This window comes from Papaver somniferum, chromosome 10 (genome assembly GCF_003573695.1).
Source record: "Papaver somniferum cultivar HN1 chromosome 10, ASM357369v1, whole genome shotgun sequence".
In the NCBI taxonomy this organism is placed as follows: Eukaryota; Viridiplantae; Streptophyta; class Magnoliopsida; order Ranunculales; family Papaveraceae; genus Papaver; species Papaver somniferum.
In genome coordinates this window covers 158,781,078-158,806,593 of record NC_039367.1, presented here as the reverse complement: position 1 = coordinate 158,806,593, position 25,516 = coordinate 158,781,078, and the positions used below count along the sequence as shown (strand labels likewise).

At 38.7% G+C, this 25,516-nt stretch overlaps 2 protein-coding genes across 2 annotated transcripts; both read right to left on the bottom strand.

Moving 5' to 3' along the window:
• Positions 1-3,846: 3,846 nt before the first annotated feature.
• Positions 3,847-4,926, bottom strand: LOC113317232 (probable inositol transporter 2). The gene is made up of 2 exons (XM_026565370.1): positions 4,699-4,926; positions 3,847-4,529 (listed from the first exon to the last, which is right to left on the bottom strand). Exons 1-2 carry the CDS (start codon positions 4,903-4,905, stop codon positions 4,086-4,088), a joined length of 651 nt encoding a protein of 216 aa, XP_026421155.1. The 5' UTR covers positions 4,906-4,926; the 3' UTR covers positions 3,847-4,085.
• A 19-nt stretch (positions 4,927-4,945) lies between these two features.
• Positions 4,946-5,764, bottom strand: LOC113316698 (probable inositol transporter 2). The gene is made up of 4 exons (XM_026564846.1): positions 5,618-5,764; positions 5,424-5,534; positions 5,052-5,345; positions 4,946-4,966 (listed from the first exon to the last, which is right to left on the bottom strand). The coding sequence occupies exons 1-4, from the start codon at positions 5,762-5,764 to the stop codon at positions 4,946-4,948; spliced, it is 573 nt and encodes a 190-aa protein (XP_026420631.1).
• Positions 5,765-25,516: the final 19,752 nt, after the last annotated feature.

Genomic DNA, 25,516 nt, shown 5'->3' with positions numbered 1-25,516 from the left:
TGGACTAAATTAAACCAATTCTGCTTCAGTTGCTGATACTTTGAATTAGGAGCAAACGATTCTTCTTCTTTAGAAGCTAAGCGAGTTTCTAGTTCTGAAATTCGCTTTTGTTGTTCCTTCTCTTTCTCTGCGAAGTAAAAAAAAAAGTTAAGGGATATAAAAACAAAAAAAAAATGATATATAAAAATGAAGATCACAGAACAACAGATGACCTTCATAATTGGAAATAATGTCCGCGACCAATGTAGAATGCTCAGTATGAAGACTAACATTTACACCTAAATTATTTCTAGCATCGTTCAGAACTCTAGCAGCCCAATTGAGCTCAAATTCACTTTCTATAAGGAGTTGAGTCGAACTAAGTTTCTTTCCTCAACAAGAATATCTCTCACACGACAAGCTGAATCACGCTCTATCTTAATCTGAATAAGGGATTCTTGAAATTTTTCTAATGCTTTCGCACCCCTAAGAGCAATTTCATCTTTTTCAGTAATAAGATTGTTTTTCTTTGACTCAAATATTTGAATTGCTTCTTTCTCCTGATAAAAGCGTCGTTCAAAATTGTTCGCAGCGGATAATGCATTTTTATGGCGTTCTCTAAGAGTAGTATATTTTAATATTAATTCTTCTAATATAAGGTTTTCAAATCCTCGATTGGGGAAATTACTTAAAGAGGAATTGAGATGTTCTAAAAGAGTTTCAGCATCAGGAAGATTAGCCGCTTCATGTGAACGGTTATACAGGTCTGCGAAGAAAATCAAGTAAGAAGTGCGAATGATTGAATGAAGGAAAAAGAGTGAGAAAGTCTGAATTACATACCAATGAGTTCCTTGTTTCTTTCTCGAGTTTGAAGGACCAATTGATAATTAGAATTCTCATTTTTAAGTTTGGTATTCTCGTTCGCAAGGATCACATTCGCATCTGAAAGAGTATATGTCTCATGTTTCAGTTTGGCATTCTCAGCTTGTAACTTGTGAAGTTTCATATCATTGTCTAAAGCAATTGCATAAGATATGAGGGCACCCTGTAAAGATAAAAATATCATAAGTGGATGTTGCAAATAAGGAAAAAATCAAAGATAAATGTTGTAGAGTGTGACCAAGCAATTTATTGAAAATTGAAAATCTGGATTTATCGCAGAGGCAAGTCCGCGAAGAGATCGATCCCCCAAGTCAGGAATAGTACAGATCTTTGAGATCATTTGGAAGGCACGTTCAGTTTCATCATCATCAAGAGTAGCAAGGGAATCTCCAGAAAAAAGATCAGACAGCTTTTGACGATACGAGTCAATAGAAACTTCTTCTTCAGAAGCTAAGGTATTTCTCTCCGAAGATTCAGAGCTTGAAGAAGAATCATATCTCGCACGCTTCTAGAGACATCCTCTTTCAATGAGGTTTTCTGGGTAAATTCTTTGAAGCAGGTTTCTTAGAGATTCTCTTGCTTTTGCTAAAGTTTTGTCGCTCAACGGATTAACCTGTGAGAATAATCAATACAAGTAACAGAGGAAACAATATTGTTAACATGAGAAGTTGTTTTACTTATTTATTCTGCGAAGTTCATACCTTGGGAGAAGTATTGACCTTTGAGTCATCCTGCGAAAGAGAAGAAATAAAATATAAGAAAGTTACAAAGATTTACAAATTGGTTTAAGAGAGTCACATACCGTTACTTTCTTTTCCTCGTTCTCGAGTAATTTAAATTCCCAAGGTTGATAGGGGGAAAATCTTCGGGAAGAGGATTATCCGAACCATCCGCAGCTCTACCAGAAACAAAGGATTCTTGCAGGATAACAGGACAATTATGCCAACTAGAATCATTAGATCTGCGAGCAACACGATTAGAGTTTGAATTCCAATCTACATCTCGCATTATTTTATCATCTTCGGAAATATCATCTGCTCTCCTTACACGAACAACCCATTTAGTCACATTACTTTTCATGATAGCGATATAATAATTCTTAAAGAAATTATCAAGAGTGTACTTAGCAGAATCTATGACTTTGTCACGATGACCTTCTTTTCGCACTTCCTCGGGATAAGAATTTCCAAGACCAGCTGCGCGACGAGCATACGCTAAGGATATCCTAATAGCATCACCACTCAGTTAAAATATTCCTCGTGCGAATCTTTCTCAGCAAGAATTCTATAAAACAAAGGAATATCAGGGTTATATAAAGGGATTGGCTTAGACTGAAGTTGACCTAACGAAACAATGATTTTTTGGTTACTCCACTCCTCAGATCTAATTAGTTCAAGGTTAAGTTTGGATGCGAAGTTACAAGGAGGCAGGGAGAGTTCATAACCTCTTTGATTAAAGTCGGTTTTCATTCTGTTAAATTCGATCTCCATATTTTTACCAGCAGGAGCCATTAGAGAGAATGGGAATTTGCACAGAAGGTGAGAGAGAATGAAGAAGATAAAAAGAAGAATAAAGAAAAATGTTGTATGAGAAAGAGAATATATATAGGAAAGAGCGACCCGTTTTTCGAAATTTACTCTCATTATGCGAAGAAATGAACGGATAAAAACTTGGGTTAAAAGAGATGTGTCAAGAAATGAGTGGAAAGGACACGCGTACACAAGAAGGACTTGAAATCCGGATAACTGTCGGAAAGTAAAAAGATAAGCATGTGCGATCTTAAAAAGAAGAATTTCTCATATCGCTCATTTTTAAGAATCAGCGACACGAGAAGAGGCAAATGTAGGAGTTAAATATCGCACAAGTTAATAAATAAGCGAAGTGAAGAATACAATATGCGAGGAGAATCGCACACAACAAATTGAATGACACATCAGATGATGTCAACAAAGTCACGGGTAAAGTGTGAAGAATTATGCGAAGAAGTAAGTTATGCGAAGATGAGCGATTGTATATGAGCGAATATGTCGCACAGTGATCCCGAAAATAAAGGGATTCTTAGCTGTCATCCACTATGTAAAATCCTATATAAAGGAGAGAGTCATTTTTATGTGAGGATTCTAGGACAAGTCTTGTAAGAGAGATAAAAAGAGAGAGAATAAATTTAGGTTACAAGAAGTGTTGTTATAGATTTCCATTCATCTTGTAAGTGATTTGAATATTTATTCAATAAAACAATTGTCCACGATGATTACACAGAGAGATAACCAGATTAAGTGAAGTGTAGTTGTAAGAAATCTTACAACTACAATTCTTGGGAGTTATGTGCTAACATGGAGTGTGGGGAAAGTATGCCTAGGCGCATTTACCTTTATTTTGCTGTACTCTTCTATTGATCTTAATTCTATGGAAACAATGTCTAGTTATCTGTGTATGTTACTTGTTTGCATTTTGAAGGAATCGAGTACAGGATGCTTTCATTTTGTGATCCGACTAGTTTTAAGGTTATATGATCAAGCCTCATTATCACCTGTAGACACACGCATGTTGATTTTCCTGTGACCTGTGATAATTAGGAATGTTTGATGCATGCTGACTTCTTCCTTGTGATAAGTGATAGTACCAGCAGCGTTTTCGTATTTGACCGATACTTGTGTAATTTCGTCTAGTGGAAATGTGCGCTCTAATTTAGCTAAATCCATAACTAATTTGGATTTGAAGATTCCTATTAATTCTAGAAATTTTGTGGGGAGGAACAACGAGTATCTACTTGAACCACACATAGAGGAGTAGTGGTATGATCTATTTGATTCATATCAAATGATGCGTGTTAAGTTCTCAGAATCAGCAGTACTTCGTTACATGAGCAGTGTCACGAAGTGGAGAATTCATCGATAATTGTTTAGTATAGTGCTCAAAGAGAGCCAACTCGTACCAGTGCATTGGATTTGAAGTTTTTTATTTCTATTCAGAAATGGTGTGCGCTGTTTTTTGGCTGAAATTGATACATACGGTATTTGATACAAATAAAAGAAGTGTCAAATAACACAACACAATTTGGTCGCATGACACCGGCAATGCTAGAACAGTGAGTCTTGGAAGGAAAACCCAAGGAAGGAAACATAAACGACGGAAAGACAAACTACCCTAACTTAAATCTTCTAGCTAGTTATTAAACCTAAGGAAACATAAAAGGTGACAATATTTGTACCAAGAGTATCTCTTCAACTGACTTTTGACTGACTATCTTCCGACTGGAAGGAACCTTTCATCTCAGGTACCGACAAATAAGACCATTTGATCAACCGAGTAACAGAGAAAGAAATCAAACTGATGAGTAGCATTGAGAAGGGAAACCCTACAACTTTATTTATTATATAAGATGATACAATGACCGCAAGGAAGAAGATCCAGTTAGTCGCTGCAACCGTCCCGACAAGTTTGCCTCTAACTTCTGCCTTGTACATCCTTGAACACATATGTGATTCCAACGCAAATGTATAGGGAACAACACAGACTAGTAAAAATTCAATAGATGCTGCTCCAGGAAGACTTATTCCGCATTGCCTTGTGACGGAATCTTGTGTGAACCAAATCCGATGTTCAGCCAAACAGGATGCTGATGTCCCATTAGGTTCTATCGTCAAGCAGGCACCGCCAGGTGCACGCTGTGTAGAAGGAAAGAACCATTCATCAGTAGTAACAAAATAAAAAATAAAAAAATCCATGCTTATTTTGCAATTGCACATTGAACAAATAATGAAGTATCAATCAAAACTAGGTTAGTGGGAATTGTGGTCCTACTTCAGTTAAAATTAGAGTAAACAATTTCCTTACCATGAGTTTGTCATCAATACCAGCGCAAAACCCACATCCTGCTCGAAGGCATGTCGCACAGTTCCATGTATCTGCATCTGGAGCTGAAATATAACTCGAACATGCACTATCACCAAAATGGGTGACAGTCTCCAATTTACTCACTCCTTCAGTATTATCTGGTGATATTATAAAGATGACGCTTAACACAAAAAGACCCACCATCATACGGTATGATTTGACAAGCAAAGTTTTCCTCCTCCGAAGTTTATAGTAAAGTAAGGAAGACCTGAACCATGAATACCATATAGACCACACCACGTTAATAAAGAAAACTTCATGTACCAGATGTCCCATTTAGGGTTCGGTGATACAAAGATGCCACCCATCCTCATGATACAGGGAAGAACATACATTATCATGTTTTCACTCATTAACTGTTCCGCGACTTGCACACCAATGCTAACAACAATCTTTGTGCGTTCTAAAGGATTAGCCCATGTTGTCCTTATCCTAAGCAAGATACTCCTAACAGAAGAGTCTTTTTCATCTTGACAATCTGTTTCATTCTTAATTGACATACTTAATGCACCAAGCTCTTTCTCAACAACTTCATCAGAACTGTAAATTTTCCTCAAAGCTTCTTTAATTGCGGCCTCTTTCCGGTTCTGTGTTTTAAAAAATTATTATCGACAACAAATAAAAAGTATATGAGAAATTAACAAACTCCATGTTTCAATACTAACTCTTTTATATAGCCAAATAGGTGAATCAGGGAGCGACAACATTATCACAAATTGAAGTAGAGCTGGAAACCCTACTACTGCGATCATATAATCCGAAGTCTTCTCTAGCTCCTGCAATGATTCATTTTTTAAAATAAAATAAACCGAAGATGTTAATCTTGCGAGATAGGATTTACTAGCAATTATAAGTGTACCTGAATGTAAGAAGTAACTTTGGTATCAGCACAAAAGAAGATGAATTTTCCAACAGCAAAAAGCATACAATTTCGAGTATGAAGGTGTTCTTGAAGATGAGTTGAAGAAACTTCTAATATGTATATAGGTGAGGTTATTGATGCCATTCCGACCCCCAAACCTATATATGTCTTCCAAACAGTTGCCAACCAACAATCAGAGGAACAATCACCAATAGACAGTAGAACTCCACTGACGAATATCAATGCATTGGCAAATAAGATTGCAAATTTTCGACCTAGAAAGTCATTTATCCAACCCCAATTGCCGACCAATCACTGCCCCTAGTACACCTGTCCGTATGATTTCCTATGAATTTTAAAAATTGGTATGGAAATCATTATAATTTTAGTTTTATGAGTATGGGAAATGTAAATCAGAAAATTAATCAATATAAGTACATACTTACCTGTTTAATCGACTGGATATCATCTTGGATATAAAATCTCGAGAGGATAAATCCTGAAGAATTAGAAATACCTTGTTAGGAGTTTTAGCTTATAATCAGGATCCATTTACTGATTATAGAATCAATTACTACTACGAATTCAAATATCTGTCTTTCTGAACATCTTAGTTAATATCATTCATTTGTTATATAAACAGAAAACAATTATTAGCTTAAAAAAAAAAAAATTGAAAAAGCTAACTAATCATACTTACCATAGTAATAACCAAATATAAGTGATCCAGTCACAATATTATATATGCGATACCGGTCGAGAGGATGATCAACTACATCATCAGGTGGTACAGTCTCCTCTTTGCATTTCGGGCGATCTGTCTCAACAATTTCTGTTGAACCTCTGTGCATGATGCCAGCCACTATCTCAACGTTAGGGGTGCAGCACTGCAGCTAATATTCGCTTTCTCAAAACAAAACCAACAGTTAAAATTCTAACCTAGAATAAATCACCTAAAAATTGCTGAGATAATTAAGATAAAAGTTGCTCGAGGAAGACTTTGAACCAAATTGAGATAAGTCGGAAGTTTAAATCAATGACTTAGAACGAGTCATACGGAAACCCTTGAAACGTCATGTTGGTGAGTAGAGTTTTAATAGATATAATTGGGCTCACACTAGGCCGACCCAAGAACTAATTTAAGAACTGACCAAAATAGTTACCTCTAGAGTTTTTAACTAGAGGTAACTATTTTGTCAACGTGTGCGCCGGGTTTTATAATTGGGTGGCTCTTCAAGCTAGCCATTGGCGTGAACATCATAGTTGCGAAATTTAAATGTTGCATGTAAGCTGGTTCTTGTTCTCTCCTAAAATCTTTGTTGAGAACTTTATGACGAAGAGTGTAAAATGTTTGCAGCTGCAAACCCCATGAATGTTTAATAGTATCAGTCAAAGGTTCAAAGTATACTTGGTCTAAATTTGAGCAATCTTATGTAGAATTGATCGTTTTTTAATCTCGCCTGAATTTCAGCAAAAATATCCTTTTGCTTCTCAGTTGGAAAAGACAAGGCCAACTTCTGACCACTTACCGCTCCTCTTTAGTCTCATCTGATCCATCCCGGGTCCTTCGCCTTTCCGTTTTGAACTTATGGGGTTTGAACATCCTGATTTTATTGTTGGAAAAAACTTGACCAAAATAGAGGATGAAAAAACAGAAAACACAAAAGAATGTTGAATCACTGGAGTTTCAAGGCCTTGCGATTCTTTTCAGCAATTATTTCGACCATTCCCAAATAATTAGCGAGTACAATCGGTCAACGAAATATTGCTTTCAAGATACAATGAAATCCTAACAACGTTGTTGGATTCAAGAGTTGTACTCCCTTGACCCAACCAAGACCACATACTATTTAGAATCTGATGATACTTAGTGTGAGAAGAAATCTGAGATTTGTTGTGTTTTTCCATTATTGAATGGAAATAAATCATCACTACTTATAGGGGACTCATGCCTATTGTAGATGCCTCTTGATTCTCAAAAGACACCAATAGTGTCTGATGAGAATGAATATGTCTCTTGTGAACAATCACACGGTTTGGATATGCCTTTTCTCCATTGCATCTATTAGGCGCAGTATGCTCCCCGTCGTAGTGGCAAACCAAAAACGAAAACCATTTTATTTTCTATATTATTGAAAATATTCAACAATCTCCCCCTATTTCCAATAACCAAAAAACATGAAAATAAGACAAAGTAAAACTTACAAAACTGGAGTGGCTGCATCACTCAGGTGACTGCCTACGTACCCGAGTGGGATCAAGCCAACGTAGTTCAAGCTCGGTGGGGAAATAAGCATCATCGTGGAAATCAATACATAAATGATAGGTATCTTTTGGATTTGAACCTTCACTTAGTGTAAGAAATTCAAAGACTTATCGGGGTTCAGTGGTGGTGAAACCAGTCTGGAACCAATTACCCCATGTGATAAAACGGAATCTCCACACATACTGATTTCAGAGATTTTGTGTTTTGTAGCTCAGCACATTAACGCCTCTGTGCTTATCCTGGATTCATGAGTCTTCTTTAGAGAATGGTCTTTTTCTCTTGGGAAACGTCCTGATTTCCAAACTCATATAGGTATGTCTCTCCTTGTGATAAAAGTTAGACTTATTAAGGATTTTCATACATCCCTTTTTTTCTTGCAGAATCACTGCAATAAACATAAATGAGAAGTTTTTACTTAGTGCACCATAATCACATCCATAACTTGTTTTTTTTTGCTGATACGCGAAAACCGGACCCAGGCCCCTACCCAAACCCAGCCTGTTGGACTGGCCCCACTTCCAGACCCAACACCGCTCAACCCACTGTACAACTAATCTACCACAAACCTTTACGGCGGCGGGGATTGAACCCCTGACTTCCTCCTTACTGGAGTTGATGGGATACCAGTAAGATATGCTCTTGGACCCACATCCATAACTTGTTGGTACCACATTAAACTTTGTTTATCTTTTTCAAAACATAGGTTGTGTTTCTGCTATGGGCGATAAACCTTCTTTCAGATACCTTTGTCCCATTTTTGTATACTTCATTGAAAACATTTCCTTCGGGAGAATCTTCATAAATGTATCTGCCAAATTTTTCCTCCGTTTCAATGGTCAACTGCAATTAATCCTTCCTTGAGTAATTGACTTACCGTTCAATGCACAAGACTTGTATGTCTCGAATTTTCATTATAAGTCTTTGTTAAAGACGTTATAAATCATAGCATGATTCACAATTAATCAATACCGTTTGAGATGGCTTCTTCCGAAAATGGGTTCTCTACAAGTTAGGTTTTAATTCATTCCTCCTCATTAATTGCATCTACTCATGCAATCAATTCAGAAAACATTATTAAAAATGTTCCTATTTGATTTTACAAAATAACTGTAACTTCTCTAATGATCCTAATTAACATTTACAGTTATTCACAAAAATCCATTACAGACTTGCATACACTAGAGGCATAGAAAATTTGAAGGTAACTTTCTTGCTATTTCAACAAGCACATTATCACGATGAGCAACTCCTGTACTTGTGTCCAATCATCTACAAATTTATACCCAAATACATAGTCAATGTCTATTTAACATTTTACATAATGTAATGAAAATGTTCATAATTTATGCGTTGGTAATATTGTAACACCCCATCGTTGGATATTTGGTCGGCCGCCAAATCTTCCAATATGTTACATATCAATCGGTATTTCACCTTTCGCTGTCATTTAAGACATGCCATTTTCCAGATTTTGGAACCTATAATTCTTATTACTAGAATTATGCTCATGTCGTGCAATTATTATCTTAACAATTATTACTTTCGGACTTTAAATTTTATAATTCCGATGGAAAGAATTATATCTGTACCATAAAATAAAATTGTTTCCTGAACAATCAATATTGGTGATCTCTAATTGGTTTTCTAATCATAGAGCATCATGACAATGCTCCCCTATTATCACGCGACCAATAAATCGTATTTGCATATTACTTGTTTGATCAGTATCAAATATACACAACAGTAATTTCTAAAGAGATCTTCAAATCCAATCTCTTGGACTTGGCATGAAATTCTCAATCATTTTCCAATCACCAAAAATAACTAAGCATAGAAAATATGCTTACCCAAGATTTTAATTGTGCAATGTTTTACGGTATGTAGTCTACCCACGTATATTCCAGTAAAGCTACTGGAAATGTTAATCCAAATCAAAATTTGGAACCAAGTGTCCAACTCAAACCCAAGTCCTGATCATACAAAATCTTCAAATCCAATATAATATACATCTATAGTTCCTATGGATTTAGCTCTAATGAGACTACGTATGATCCTCCCTTTTAAAATAAGGGGTTGCTGCCTCATGATCATTTTCTCAAAAAATTAAATCTTCAAATCCAATATACTGTACAGATACCACTCTTTGGATTCGGTTCTCTCCGGCCTGTATTATCGTGGTCATGAGATAGCTTGGTTTTTCGCCTATACCAAAACACAGTAGGTAATGGCAACTGTAAGATGAAACTTAGCTTATATAAAGATAACTCTCTTTATTGATGTTTAGAAAATCTCTCAAAACTAAACACAAGTTCTAATCTTGCTCATATGATCAACCATAACTTTGGTGATCATATTTATATAGAACTATGAATTCTTTTTCCTAGTCCTATTACCTTATTATATGTCTTTCCTTTTCTTAGAACTAGATGACTTCTAATTTCCTTAGGATTACATCAATTTCCTAATCTTGTCCTAACCATCTTGTTAGTGACTTCTATGTTGAAGTTAATCCAACATTCTCCCCCTTAAGCTTCAACCTTACCCGTGACATATCTTGTACTCCAATCAGTTGTCTCATTTCTTCAAACTTGATCCGAGCTAATGCCTTTGTCAATATATCTGCTTTCTGCTCAGTTCCTGGTATGTGTTCAACATTAATGACCTCCTTCCGATGCATTCTCGTATTAAATGGTACCTTTTGTGAATGTGTTTCGTCTTCCCATGAAACACTGGATTTTTAGTGAGTGAATTGCAGACTTATTATCAAACTTGATGAGAACTTTTCAGGTTCTCTTTCTTTGATTTCACCCAACAGTTCTTGAGGCCATATTGATTGTTTAATACTTCTGTTGCGGCCATAAACTCAGCTTCACGATGAGAAGGCTACAGTGTCTTGCTTCTGTGAACACCATGTAATAGGTGCTTCACCTAGATAAAATATATGACCAGTTGTACCTTTTCCATCATCTTAGTCAATATTATGACTGCTGTCACTATACCCAACAATTCCTTTTGATCCTCCTCAACCATACTCAATCCACAGCTGATTGTGCCTCTTAGATATCTCAATATCTGTTTATTACATCACCATGAGACTTGCGTGGACTCTGCATATAACGGCTTGCTACTCCCACAGAGAAAGCCAAATCTGGTCTTGTGTGTAATAAGTATCTTAGGCATCCAACATTTCTTATAACTCGTTGGATCAATCTCAGCTTCTTCTTGTGCCTTTGAAACTTTAAGTCCAAACTCCATTGTATCTTAGTTGGATTACAAGTTTCACTGCTTCTTTCAGAATTCTCCTTGCATAAGCTTCTTGTTAATCTGAATCCCATCTACTCCTTGATGGACTTCTATGCCAAGGTAATAAGTGAGTTTTTCGAGGTCTGACATCTCAAACTTTGATGACATTTCTCTCTTGAACTCATTGATCACCTTAAGGGAGTTGCCAGTCAAAAATAGATCATCTACATAGACTGCAATCACAAGAAGCGTCCATTTTCTTCTCTTCTGTATATTGATGTTTCTTTAGAGCACTTAACAAATCTGATTTCTCTTAAGATTTGATCTAACTTTATATTCCAGGATCGAGGAGCTTGTCTTAGACCATAGAGAGATTTTGTCAACTTGTAAACTCTATGTTCTTGTCCCTTTACTTCGAAACCTTCTGGTTGTTCAACATATACATGTTCACTTAGTTTGCCATGCAAGAATGTCATCTTTACGTCTAAGTGGTGAATTTCCCATGAGTTTGATGCAGCTTCTGCTATTAAGAGACGAATTTTCTTTAGTCTAGCAACTGGTGCGAAAACTTGATCGAAGTTTATGCCTGATTCTTGAACGTATCCCTTAGCTACAAGTCTTGCCTTATATTTGTTAATAGTTCCATCAGCATTTCTTTTAACCTTGAAGATATACTTGAGGCCAATCACTTTTACCCCACCTGGATTATCAACTAGAAACCAAGTCTTGTTTATGTTGATTGAAATCTCTACATGCTTGTGTCCATTTAGTCGAGACCTTTGCTTCCTGAAAATTCCTTGGTTCATCATTAACAGAAAATAGCATAATCGCACATTCTTCTGCAGCTTGAAGAACATAGTCCTCTAGATACTGTGGATTTTGTATCTGTCTTGTTGATTTTCGCAGTGGAATGGGTTGAGTTATTTCATCGATCTCCTCTTCTTCTTCTTCTTCGTTATTCTCAGTGTTTTCATTATTCTCTTCTTCTATCAGATTTCTGAAAGCTTTGAATCTGTCAAATGCTTCACTCTTTTCTTTCATAAGAATAGACCACATATATCTTGAGAAGTCATCTATAATAACAAATATGTATTTTTATTTGCAAGGGTTTGTGGTGTAATAGGACCACATAAATCAGCATGAAGAATCTCTAATGGCTTTGAGGCTCTGAATGTTGTTGCTTTTGGAAAACCTTGACGCGTTTGTTTCCCAACTAAACATAATTCACATATTCTTGATTCATCGTTTATCTGTGGTAGCCCTCGAACCATCTTGTTCTAATACATTGCCTTTAAAGTTCTAAAGCTTATGTGTCCAAACCTTGCGTGCCACTTCCATGTATGATCTTCTAGTCTCATATTCAGACACAATGGCCTTCCAATCATGAGACTTATCTTATAGAGTCTATTCTATGAGAGTGAGACTCTAACTAAAAGTCATCCACTTGGGTCATGAACTGTTAGATAATCTTGTCGCATTCTAACATCACATCCAACTTCTGTAGCTTGTCCTAAACTTAGAATGTTGCTTTGTAAGTTTGGGATGAAGTAGATGTTTGTGACAAGCTTATGTTCTCCGATCTTGATCTGAAATAGAATTGATCCTTTCCCTTCAATTTCTACAGAAGATCCATCCCCAAACTTCACTTGTCCTTTAATTTTCTCATTGAGTTCAGAAAAGTAGTGTCTCCTACCAGTCATGTGATTGCTGGCTCCATTATCTAAATAACCAGATTCATTCTTCTCCATCCTTTGATTCTTAGTTCTTTGGTATTAGTTTCCCTTCGTTTAAGAATACAACTTCGTGCATGAAAAGAGTTGTATCTGCTTCCCTTGTTTTATTATTGTTTGCTTCTTCCATCTTTTGTATTCTTTCAGGCATACAGAGGAGAAGTGTCCTGGTTTATCACATCTGTAACAAATAATGTTTGATATATCCTTCTTTTCTTTTCTTTTCTTTGGTTTTGATCATTCTGACTTGTTGTTCTATCTTGTGAGTTAAACCTTCCTCCCCTTCCTCGGCCTCTGTTTACTCTACCACCTCTTCCACGACCTCTTCCTCTTGTCGCAGAGTTTTGTTGGTAAGAGTTTGTGTATAATAGTTTTCCTTGAGTTTCTCCATTATTTTCTTCATCAAGGATTCTATCTTCATATGCTTTCAATCTTCCAATTATATCTTCATAGCTAGTCTTCTTTAAATCTAAGACTTGTTCGAGAGAAGCTATGATATGAATATACTTGGATCTTGGTAAACTATTGAGAAACTTCTTTACCAGTTTATCTTCATCAATGGATTGTCCAAGTGACGCATCTTTTGAGGCTATCTCTGATAGCTTTCTGCAAAGCTATCAATAGTATCAGTGTCTTTCATCTTCACTCTTTCAAATTCAGACATTAAGGTTTGCACACGGGCTTCTTTAACTCGATCAGCTCCGAGATTACGTGCCTTTATTGCATCCCAAATTTTCTTTGAAGTTTCCTGTTCACCAACTTGTAGAACAAGACATTCTGGTATTTTGAAAGAGTAATCCAATGACAACATTGTTTTTGTCTGGGTCCAATGTACCAGGATCAATTGTTTCCCAAACTTTGTAGATTTTCATCAGTACCTTCATTCTCATGGCCCATACTGTGTAGTTTGTGGCGTTGAGGATTGGAACTTGTATTGATGGTGGCGTGAACTGTTTTGCACCCACAATGGTGGTTTCGTTTCCATGGCTCAGAAACTAGCTCTGATACCAATTAATGGCAACTGCAAGATGAAACTTAGCTTATATAAAGACAACTCTCTTTATTGATGTTTAGAAAATCTCTCAAAACTAAACACAAGCTCTAATCTTGCTCATATGATCAACCACAACTTTGGTGATCATATTTATATAGAACTATGAATTCCTTTTCCTAGTCCTATTACCTTATTACATGTCTTTCTTTCCTTTTCTTAGAACTAGATGACTTCTAATTCCCTTAGAATTACATCAATTTCCTAATCTTGTCCGAAAGCTTGTTAGTGACTTCTATGTTGAAGTTAATCCAACAGTAGGCACAACTCACGAGTAATTTCTCTAATAATGTGAAAGTCAAAAAATCAATCATACATCCACATAACAAACAACCATATAATATAGTGGATATATCATGCAGTAGACTATGGGAGGATGAAATGATACAAGGCTTAACTTGTGTCTTTTAGAATGATACGATGGGATCCAATAAATAATTGAGAATTCAAACATGACCTTATTCAGATGAATAATTAACAAACGGATTTGTACGAGCCATATATTTCCAAGAGAATCATTGGGGGTTTGACTCCCAGATTGTCTCAATTTAATCTTCCAACCCATGTTTCATTAGACACCAAAATTATGATTCATGTAGTCACTACCAGGAATCAACATACTATGTTCATTAAATTTAGAACATTCCTTCACGAAAGAAAAGGATAGATACACTTATCTGATTGATGCCAGTTTTCCCGGAAGTAACCTTTCGCATCTAAGCACCAATGTTCGGAATCCAACATCTCATAGAGATTGATTTTGCAATGGCCTGATGCCTACTGTAAATTTGGAAGTAAATTTTCCAATTTCCTTGTCTTTCTCATTGGGTCTTCCTGTGACCCTGCCAGGAAATGATGACACCAGATAGACATTATCTTCTTCATGTAGTAGTAACCGTTTTCTTCGTGTAGATGTATCACGGAGAGGAATCACAGCAGCACTTTACACAGTTCTTGTAGGTTTCCCATTCTCTTCTTTTCTTCACGAAAACAGACCCAACCGGTCATGGGGCCGTAGGGAGGAGTTTTATTTTCTTTATAAAAACCAGGCCGGTAGTCCCGCTCAGTCACAGTGAATATTCCGAGATTTGTGTTGATCCAAGCTCTTGGAAGATGCAACATCCACGTTTATAGCCCCTTGTGCGGAAACCTAACAACATCTTTTCTTTGGTTTTGTATGCAACAGATCTTCGTGCTTTGGTTGGAAGCATCTGTGACATTTGAGCTATGACTCTATATACTCTGGGCGAGCATTTCGCCGGTAATCCGCGGATCTAACCGGGGACAATCGTATTTATATGAAATCATGGATGGATATCCGGACCATTCAGTAATGGGTTGATTTTTGAAATCCGAAGAATTGAAGATTGGGCCCGGGTGCAACCTTAAAAATCCGATGGACATCCATATCCGTCAGATTAAGGACATTTCTATATTTTTAGAAAATACATATATTAGTTTAGGAATTCTTAAGGTGTTTTCTTGGAGTGTTGTCCATGACACTTATATATTTGCATACATATATAAATCGTGTATGTTTTATGAAGTCATCTATGTTTGTTTTATCTCTTCTTTATACATTTTAACTAAAACAAATTCATTGGATTATCCGTATCCAATCCGTTCATCCGTGCATCCATTGGATACAAATTCTAAAGAGAGCTTCTGGTTCTGCTAGAAGATTTGCTTGAAGAATTTCTAAAGAGAATCGGTATTCTGCTAGGAGTTCTACAAGTGCTGAAGAAGGTATTACATCTAGTCCGAATAGGTAGTAGAATTTGGTGTAACAGCTTATAATCAGTATGTGCTTATTCTGGACTAGGTCACGGGACTTTTCTTTATTTGTGGTTTCCTCGTTAACAAAATTCTGGTGTCTTGTTTTCCGCATTATATTTTATTTATATAATAAAAATATCACAGGTTGTACGTTAAGATCAATCAGTTCTTGTATCCGTCCTTAGGGTTGTTGAGTGAATTGATTGACACTTGAACATTGGTCTTTGGTACCATTCAAGTTAATCCTCTTATATTCAATCTGGCTCGCAAATCCCTATTTGTTGATTGCAGATTGAATCAAGAGATAGAGATATAAAACTCTCTGATATACTTTTTATAGATTGAGTCTAACTGTCTAGTTGATTCTATTGAAAGTATATTGGAGTTTGTCAATACAAATTGCTAATCGAAATATTTGGTGGTGTTGTTAGACTCCCACTTTTTCAATTGGTATCAGAGCAAGCAAACACACTAAGACCTCATAAGTATGTGTTTGTACCAATCTGATTCTATGGAAAGATGTGTTATCTCTATAAACGTACCGCCATTCTTCGATGTCACGAACTATTTATGGTGGAAAATTGCTATGCGGGCTTTTCTTCAAGCACGTGATTTTCAATCATGGGTATATGTAGTTAACGGCTATGATGCTCCCATTATGGCAGTTGGAGATGTAAACGTTCCCAAGAATATTGGTGAATATAGTTGTAGCTGCATATTTTCTGAATACTACACCCAAGTAAGATTAAAGATTAAAGACTAAAAACTACTTAAACATACAAGATTCATCATGAACAAGATGTAAATAGCATGAAATGTAAAGATTTACACAAGCATATAACGTGGTTCGGCCATGAAGACCTACGTCCACAGAGAAGAAGATGTTTTCTTATTGATTATAAGGTCTTACCCTTGAAAGTGTTACGGATCTCTTCTAGATTTCTCACTTTCTCTCTATCTAAATCTCTCTCAGGAATTCTCTGTGGAAAAACCATCTAATATTACATTATTTGTCCATCTCCTGATACATGGACTTGTATTTATAGACAAAATAAACTCGTAGTCGCTTGATCGTCCGAACTGGGTGAGCTGTCATCCATCGTCATGTCTCCCTCGAACTCGTTCTATATCGTCCCTCGCGATGGAATACTTGGTCCTCCCTCCGAGTTGTCTTGCTCTCCCTTGGATTGTTTTTCCCTCTTGTGGAGAACCTCGTGCTTCATCGAATCTGGGTCGTAGTATAGATCGTCCGAGTCTTTTGTCACGATGGACAACTACCCAAGTCATGTTCTTATCCTTTATTAAATGCGGTCTTGCTTTTTAGACTTGACCGTCTGAGCAGATTAGACCTTTACATACACGCGCCATTCATGTGGCGTTTTTGCAGTTGCCTCGACTGAGACAAAACCTTTTCTCTCAACGAATGATTCGGTGATTCAACCTCCTCATCTTATCATGTATTCATACCTTGGGATGTTGACACGTGGCCGTCGGGTATTTTACCCACACATTGTGTGTCCTTTTCTTTGCAACTTGTCGAGGGCATGATGGGAAGAAAACTAAGTAATTGTCGCAACTTTTCCTCCACGTCCTTGGTTTACGCCACGTCTGCATTTTTAATGCGCTTTTACCCGTTGAACCTGAGGCGCAGGTTGGTGGTCCTTTGGTTTCTTATAAAATCTGTTGGGTGGAGAAAATGTCGCCCTTAATATCTCTTTTCAGAGTTCAGAACTTTTTCATTCTTCCTCTCCTTTGTCTCTTGTTGTTTCTTCTTAACTTCGTGTCTCTTATAAGAGATTTATAATGTCTGGGAGGAACTCCCCATCTCGCTCCTCAAGACGGTATGGTCCCTTTTCGGTATCTTTACTTTTGTTCTCTCAGATGATTATCATCGATCTCTTTTTGTATGTAATCATTTGGTTTTGTTAGTATCAATGATTCTTGTCACTGCTTCTTTCTCTTTTTGGGTTATGTGGTTATTACAGTCATTTTGACTGGTAACCTCCTTCTTTTGCTCCGGCTGTGAAGCTTTTGCAGCCATTGTTTCCGGCAGTTCTTGCCGGTGTAAGTTTGTTTTAGTCTGATTTTTCTTTACCATGTTAGCCATCGTTATCACTTCTTTGCTTCCGTTTGCTTTCTTATCAGTCCTGGAAAAGCTCCGATGAGAGCCCCCAGTTCTGAGTGTTTCTCTGGCCTGTCTGATGAGGCGTTTTTGGAATCGGTGAGGGTTAGGCATCGTATCCATCGGTTCAATATTTCTTTTGCCACTCCTGAGGAAAAGTTTGGTGTTCTTTACAAGGATCTCTTCGAGAAGAACCCATGTGGTCCTAACGAGATCATAGTTTTGGTGGGTCAACTTGACGCCGGTCTTCTTCTTCCTCTGTACTGTCGATTGAATCCTTTCCAGTACGAGGTACTATGTAATCTTGAACCCCAACGAGACATTTATTATCCCAATGGTAATTTCTATTGAATCGCCTGAGAGTGTAATCGCCGAAGTCAAGGCAAGGTTACTCAACACGAGTTGAATCGGTTTACTCCCGATCAGAAGGATCTATATAACTTTGATACTTTTATGGATAACTACTGGTGCCACCAATCCGATACTTATGATGGATTTGGAGTTGGGATTTCTAGGTCTCGGAAAAGCGCCCTAGATTCTCAGTATCTGTCCGATTTTTGATCCTCCTGTTGCTACTCAGCGTACTATTCGCAAGACTCACGATCCCAAGTGGCCTATTACTCCTATCCGAATTCTGGGCCCTTACATTTATGGTTGGAATGAGCTTGGTAATGTTCTTCCTTGTGTTCCTGAGATGCACGCCCATCTGCCTGCCTATAGGCCATGGGAGCTAAGTAGGCGTTTGTCTCAGTCAGCCCGAGCTAGTGAGGATGCTAAGGTAAAAAAATACTTGTCCTGATTTTTGACGTATATATATATATACCTTGCCCCTGTTTTTTGCCTTAGCAGCCAATATATTTGTGTGGTTTGGCAGAGGAGAAGATTAGTTGATGGTGCTGGGCCATCGAATGCTCCTGCTACTGCTATTGAACATGCCATGGAAGTGGATGTGTATGCTTTGTTTGGTGAGAATGAAATGTTGGATGTCTTCGGTTCATTCTTCGAGGACCTTGATCAAACTCTGTTGGCTGATCCTTCGGATCCTGGTGCTTCCTTTGGATGGGAGATGACTCTGCCCCAGGCGAGGGATATCGCGGGCATGGGTGCAGGTGTTGGTGACGAGGTAAGAGATGGTCTTATTGTGACTCAGAGTGTTGGTCGTGGTACCTCGAGTGTACCGAGCAACTTTGCTAGTGGTTTTCCTTATGCTCCAGCGGGCCCGTCTGGTGCTTCTTCTTCTACGCCCTGGTTTAGTGGCGGATCTGAGTCGATGAAGATCATACACTCGGATAGGTATGCTCAGCTGAGCCATGACGAGCAAGCTCATATCCTTGCGTCTTTGGATAGGTCTTCACAACAACAGCTGGTGCTATCGGTATGCGGTGTTTAACTTGTTTTAGGTTGTCATTATTGTATGATTTGTTGTTGTTGCCCTCTTTTTTTCTTTTTTTTTTTTGCCCCAGTCTTGACTGGTATTGTTGTATTTTTAGAGCAACAATTTGAGGATTGGTATGCTAGCCGAGGCTCGTGTTGCTATGAGGAAGGCCAAAGCTGCTGAGCAAGAGGTTCAACTACTTCGTACTGCATCGGCATTGGAGAGGGATGAAGCATCGTCCTTTCATCGGGATAAGAAGGAGTTAGAAGGTAATTACCCGTTCCATATCCTTAATATTGCACCTTCTTGATAGGGATGAGACTTCTGAAATAATCCCTGCATTGGTAGTTATGGTCAAACGATTGGAGGAGCATTTAGATAATGTTGGTCATAGACATGCTAGAGAGCGCAGTGGTCTTAGACTGGACGTCAGCGCACGCCAGTGTAAGATTGACTCCTTAGAGAAAGATAATGTGAAGTTGCATGAGGACGTTGAGGTACATCGGAGACGCACTGTGGAATTACGGGATTTGCTTGAGAAAGCTAAGAGAACAGCCGTGGAGCGTTTTAGATGAGATCAAGGTGCTCCGAGCGTAGAAAGATGGGCTTATTAATTAGCAATGCGATCATATGCCTATCATAGCACATGCTTAAGATGATAGGGAAGCACTGAGAAGGCTTAAGCGGGATTATGTTGCCCTAGAGAAGGAGCGAGATAGGCATATGCTATATTTTCCTCATGGTGACATGGCTGTGACTCCTGTAGAAGCTAGGATTAGTGCTCTAGATTCTGAAAAGATTCGATTAAAATAGAATTTAGCCGCCGTTTTGCTTGAAAACGAAGGTCACTTATACATCAATTTGTGTATTGTTTTGCCATGATATTTGGCGTGAGCTAATCTTTTTGCTTTGCTCTTGCAGAGGTTTGTAAGCAAAAGGATGAGTTGGAGCGTCAATTGGAGGAAGAGAGGGTGGTTAGGCGGGTCCTTCATCAGGAGATTAATGAGTTGATGAGCAGTCATGAGGAAGAATTAGCTGCTGCCCAAGCGGAGAAGAATGAGAAGTTGAATAACCTTCATGCTGAGTATAAGGTGTTGATGACAAAAGCTTGTAAGGTTTTTGTCCTTCGAGAGCGTCAACGAGCCGCCGCTGCTGCTGCTGCGAACATCGTGGTCCCTCCCCCGGTTGTCGAGTGAGATCCTGTGCAGATTGTCACTGACGTCGAGGATGAAGGGGACGACGATCAAGGGGCTCATGATGGTGAAGAATTAATTATCCTCTTTCTCCTAGTTTCTCATGTTGAACATAAGTCTTGTAGGTTCATATGCACCTTTGTAGAAACATTTTCTTCTTTTTTGGAAAGTCCTCAGTTGTGGGAGGCATGACTTTGTTGTTGTTTTGTGGTAGGTCCTCGTATGTGGGAGGAATCTTTGATATTGTTATTAATTTCTTTTTGACAGTGCCGTTTGGCGACCACCTTCGTTTTAATCGTATGATATTCTTATCATGATTTGGCTGTGAAAGAGTTTCGATTGTACATTGTTGGTCCAACCTCGGGTAACATATCCAAGAAGTGATCGATTCCTTTATTAGACATGCTATCTCTTATGGTGTTAGACTAGGATTGTAGCAACTTTCATTTAGCCTTGTATGTTTTGTTTAGTGCCAATTGTAGGAGAAATTGTTCCTTGAGCTTGTTGTTGGAGAATATTATCAAGGGTGATACCTTGGTTGATCAATCCTTACTGTGGTGTAATATAGAGTTGTCAAATCTGGGTATCTCCTGTCATATCAGGACATCGTTCGATATCATGATCGGGACGATGTTACCTTAGGTCTGTTGTCCGTGTAACGTAACTTGGGGTGATTTTACCCGCACTATTTTGTTGTAGAATGGGAGGTGTTTCCAGCATCGTTCCATGGTTGTTGAGTATATTTGTGTGTTTGTTGGAAATGCAAGTATGATGCAACTATCCTATATGCATATGTAAATCAGAAAGGAAAAGTAAACACATGCGATGATAAGGATTTAAATCTACACAATGTAAACAATCAATACACAAAAGGAGTAGTTTTATTAATTTCAAAAGAGGGTGTGAGCCCTTAGTACATTTCGAGGGGGGTCGCATGACCTGCTTACAAGGAGGGGCTCGAAGCCCTGACTTCTGGATATAAACCTTCATGGGTGGTATATTGTACTTAATGAGAGATAAGCTATAATTGCGTTAATGCTTCTCATTAGTTTGAAGCAACATTTTGGGATTTGCTTCCAGCCTACTTTGTGAGGTAAGATTGCTTAAGAGCGTAATTTGGCTTGGCAACATTTGTGTCATCTTGACGGATGGTCAAGGACATAATGTATTGCCGAGGACTTTGGAGAGGGTGTGCTCTCTCCTTGTGTATGTTGTGCCCGGCTGAGGTGGACATCTTTGTTCGAGGCAAGGGTTGTAACCCGAGTAACTGTCCAACAAGGATAGTAAGGCGCCCGTGGACGAAGCGTCTCTAATCCAATCAATAGCCAATTTTTAGGAAGAGTTTCCCATATGTCCTGTTGATGGATTGTTATTGCCAGATGATGGTGGTTGTAGCATGATGTGTCGTGATCTTGGCTGAGTGAGATCCTTAAAAGTTGCTTGTTGGTTGTGTAACAACATTCTACGTTCCAGATCGATTCCTGTGTGATACTCTCCATGACTTTTCTTAGGTGTGCCTCCGACCTTGTTATGAGGACTAGGTTCGATTTCTCCCTCATCAGGGGTTCTGTGATTGCTATAAGGTTCGTATAGTCGGTCCCGAGGTTATGGTGTTGCATGAAGTTGAGGCGGCAGACAAGCGTGTTAGTGCACTACTTATTGAAATGTAGTCATGGTCTTCAATCGAGTTATCAATACTTCTAGCCTTCCTCGCCTGTGCTTTTGGAGAGTTTACTTTGTTCTCGCCGTTTTTGACGTCCATCTTATAGCAATACTTTGCTTCGCAAGAGTCTCCAATAATTTCTGCCACTCCATCAGGCGTAGGAAATCTTAGCCTTTGATGGTAAGTCGAGGCCACTCCTTTGATTCCGTGGACCCAGGATCGTCCGACAATGGCTGTGTAGGGTGACAATACATCTATCACACAGAAAGTGGTTAAGGTAAGGATTCTTCCAACCCGGATTTCTAATGTTATTTATCCTCTCGGACGAGTTGATGACCCGTTGAAGCCAAATATATTGTAAGTCGAGGGTATGAGGTACTCGTCTTTGAGGCCCATTTGTTTGAATGTTTCATAGAATAAGATTTCAACAGAACTACCACCATCGATCAAAATTTTGGGCATTTCCCAAGGTAGTGTTTTAGCCTTCGCTTCCTATCCCTCGTGCTCGGGGAGTGCGATGGCCATCGTGACCACTAGTGGGTCGTTATGGCTTTGTCCTCCTTCTGGTGCCTCTGAAGCTGAAAAGCTGATGGGTAGCTTCATCCAATCTTCTATTGGGGGTTCTCTGGCTACACTGAAAACTTCATCACCTTTGAAGTTTCGTTTGTGAATTCTTCCGGTAATATTTCCTTCTCGTACGGGGGTGGTTATCGCCGAGTGTGAAATGGTATTGCAGCCTAAATACTGTGCCTCGCGAAAGATCTCCACACAATGTACGGGTGCCCCAGTGGTGGTTGGGGTTGTTGGTTGTGCAATGTATTCTTGGAGTTTTCCCTCATTAATGATGTCTTGCAATGCCTTTTTAAGACCCTACACAAGTCTGTCGTGTGGCTGTCAAATTGGTGGAATTCACAGAAGTCAGTCCTATTTTTAGTTCGTTCTGTTTGCCGACCTCTATTCCATGGATAAATTATTTTATGTTGTCTGTCGATCTTGTTGAGGATATCGGATATGGGGGAATTCAATTTTGTATAAACTGGGTCAATGAACTTGCCCTTCTTCTGTTGGGCCTAGTTTCTTCCTTTCCATCCTCCAGTCCGATGTTCATCGAACTAGGTTGACCCATTGTTGGATCGCCCTGCTCCTTGGGCTGACACTGGAGGGTTCTGTGGTTCTACCACGTTTGCTCCTCTACTAGTTCCTCTTGCAACCTTATCATAAGTTCCATCCTGGAGTTCCTCCAAGGCTATGTAGTACTCTTGGATTTCTCTTAATTTGCCCAAGTTTTTTGGCGTGGCTTCATACATGCGGACAAAAAGAGGGTCTGTATTTCTAAGACTATTCTTGAAACCTAAGATCACATAGTCTTCAGGGACATTTTCGATCTCAGCATAGAGTTTTCTCTATCGTATTACCAGGGAACGAAGCGACTGGTTCGGTCCTCTAGATATTTGAAACAGCGCATCAACTTCTGGTAGGATTCGACTGTTATGAATATATATTTCTAAAAACGGCTCGGATAGAAGAGAAGACGACTTGACTGAGCCTTTGGGTAGATTATTATACCATAATAGGGCTTCATCTCTTAGACTAGCCGGGAAAAATTTACACAACACAACATCGTAGTGGTCCCATTGGGTCAGTGTCATACGATAAGTTCTAAGGTGTTCAATTGCATCTCCTGTTCCTGTGAATGGTGGTGTGAACAACGGTAGGGAGAACTTCCTTGGGAATGACAATCTTAATAGATTTTCAGATAAGGGAGATTTTCCTGCTTCTTGCATGACCACTGCCAACTTCTTGTTCTCCTGCTTCCTTGTAGCTTCTATATACATTTCCTCGAGTCGGTTGCCTCGGGATTGGATTTCGTCCTCATCACGCCTGGTTTCGGCCTTCTTTCTTCTTCCCAGAGATCTCTCGGGCGAGAAGGATGGTTCATGGGGGCAATGCCTTGATCGCCCTGAGTCGTCGTCCGATTGTTCAAAGTATGACACAATCTTGGAGAGAGATGACCTTGATTTCTCCCCTCGCTTTGGGTTTTTGGATGCGATATTCTTGGTCTCGCAGTCAATATTTACTTCGTCGATTTGATTCTTGTTTCGTCTATGTTTGGGATCAACGTCTGATGACCCTTCGGATAGGCTACCCTCATGGTCGGGCCAAAATGTAGCTGCATATTTTCTGACTACTACACCCACGTAATATTAAAGACTAAAAACTACTTAAACATACAAGATTCATCATGAAAAAGATGTAAATAGCATGAAATGTAAAGATTGACACAAACGGATAACGTGGTTCGATCATGAATACATACGTCCACGAAGAAGAAGATGTTTTCTTATTGATTATAAGGTCTTACCCTTGAAAGTGTTACAGATCTCTTCTAGATTTCTCACTTTCTCTCTGTCTAAATCTCTCTCAGTAATTCTCTGTAGAAAAACCATCTAAGTTACATAAGTTTTCCATCAGTTGGTACATGGACTGGTATTTATAGACAGAATAAACTCGTAGTCGCTTGATCGTCCGAGCTGGGTGAGCTGTCATCCATCGTCCTGGATCCATCGAACTCATTCTATACCGTCCCTCGCGATGGCATACTTGGTCCTCCCTCTGAGTTGTCTTGCTCTCCCTTGGATCGTGTTTCCCTTCTGTGGAGAACCTCGAGCTCCATCGCCCCAGGGTCGTAGTATAGATCGTCCGAGTCTTCTGTCACGATGGCCAACTACCCAAGTCATGTTCTTATCCTTCATTAAATGCGGTCTTGCTTTTTAGACTTGACCGTCTGAGCAAATTAGACCTTTACATACACACGTCATTCATGTGGCGTTTGTGCAGTTGCCTCGACTGATACAAATCCTTTTCTCTCAAAGAATTATTCGGTACTTCAACCTCCTCATGTTATCATGTATTCATCCCTTAGGATGTTGACACGTGGTCGTCGGGTATTTTACCCACACAATAGTCCTGTCGAGATACTTACTGCAAAGTAAAATTACGACGGTTTGAATGCTATTATCCATGCCATTACCCCAGATCTTCATCACCACGTGACTACGTGCAATAAATCTAAAGATGCTTGGGATATCTGAGAAATCGTATTTAAAGGGAATGCCATAGAAAAAGAAGCGAGGCTCCAATACCTAGCATCTGACTGGGAAAACCTTTGCATGTCTGATGATGAAACCTTTGATGAGTTTAACCAAATACTTTCTCAAATAGTTAACGCCTCATTTTCGTTAGGAAGAACTAATCTAGAGAAAGATATTGTGTGAAAAATTCTCAGGTCTCTACCATCAAGATACGGGTCTAAGAAACACGCCATTGAAGAAGCAAACGATCTTTCTACACTCTCCAGAAATACTCATGTTGGAAAGTTAAAGATCTTTGATAATGAACACGCAAGAAAAGAGGTGATTTCTCTTAAAGATGCAAACAATTCTAAATCCTCTACGAATAAATCAGGTTCGCCAGATA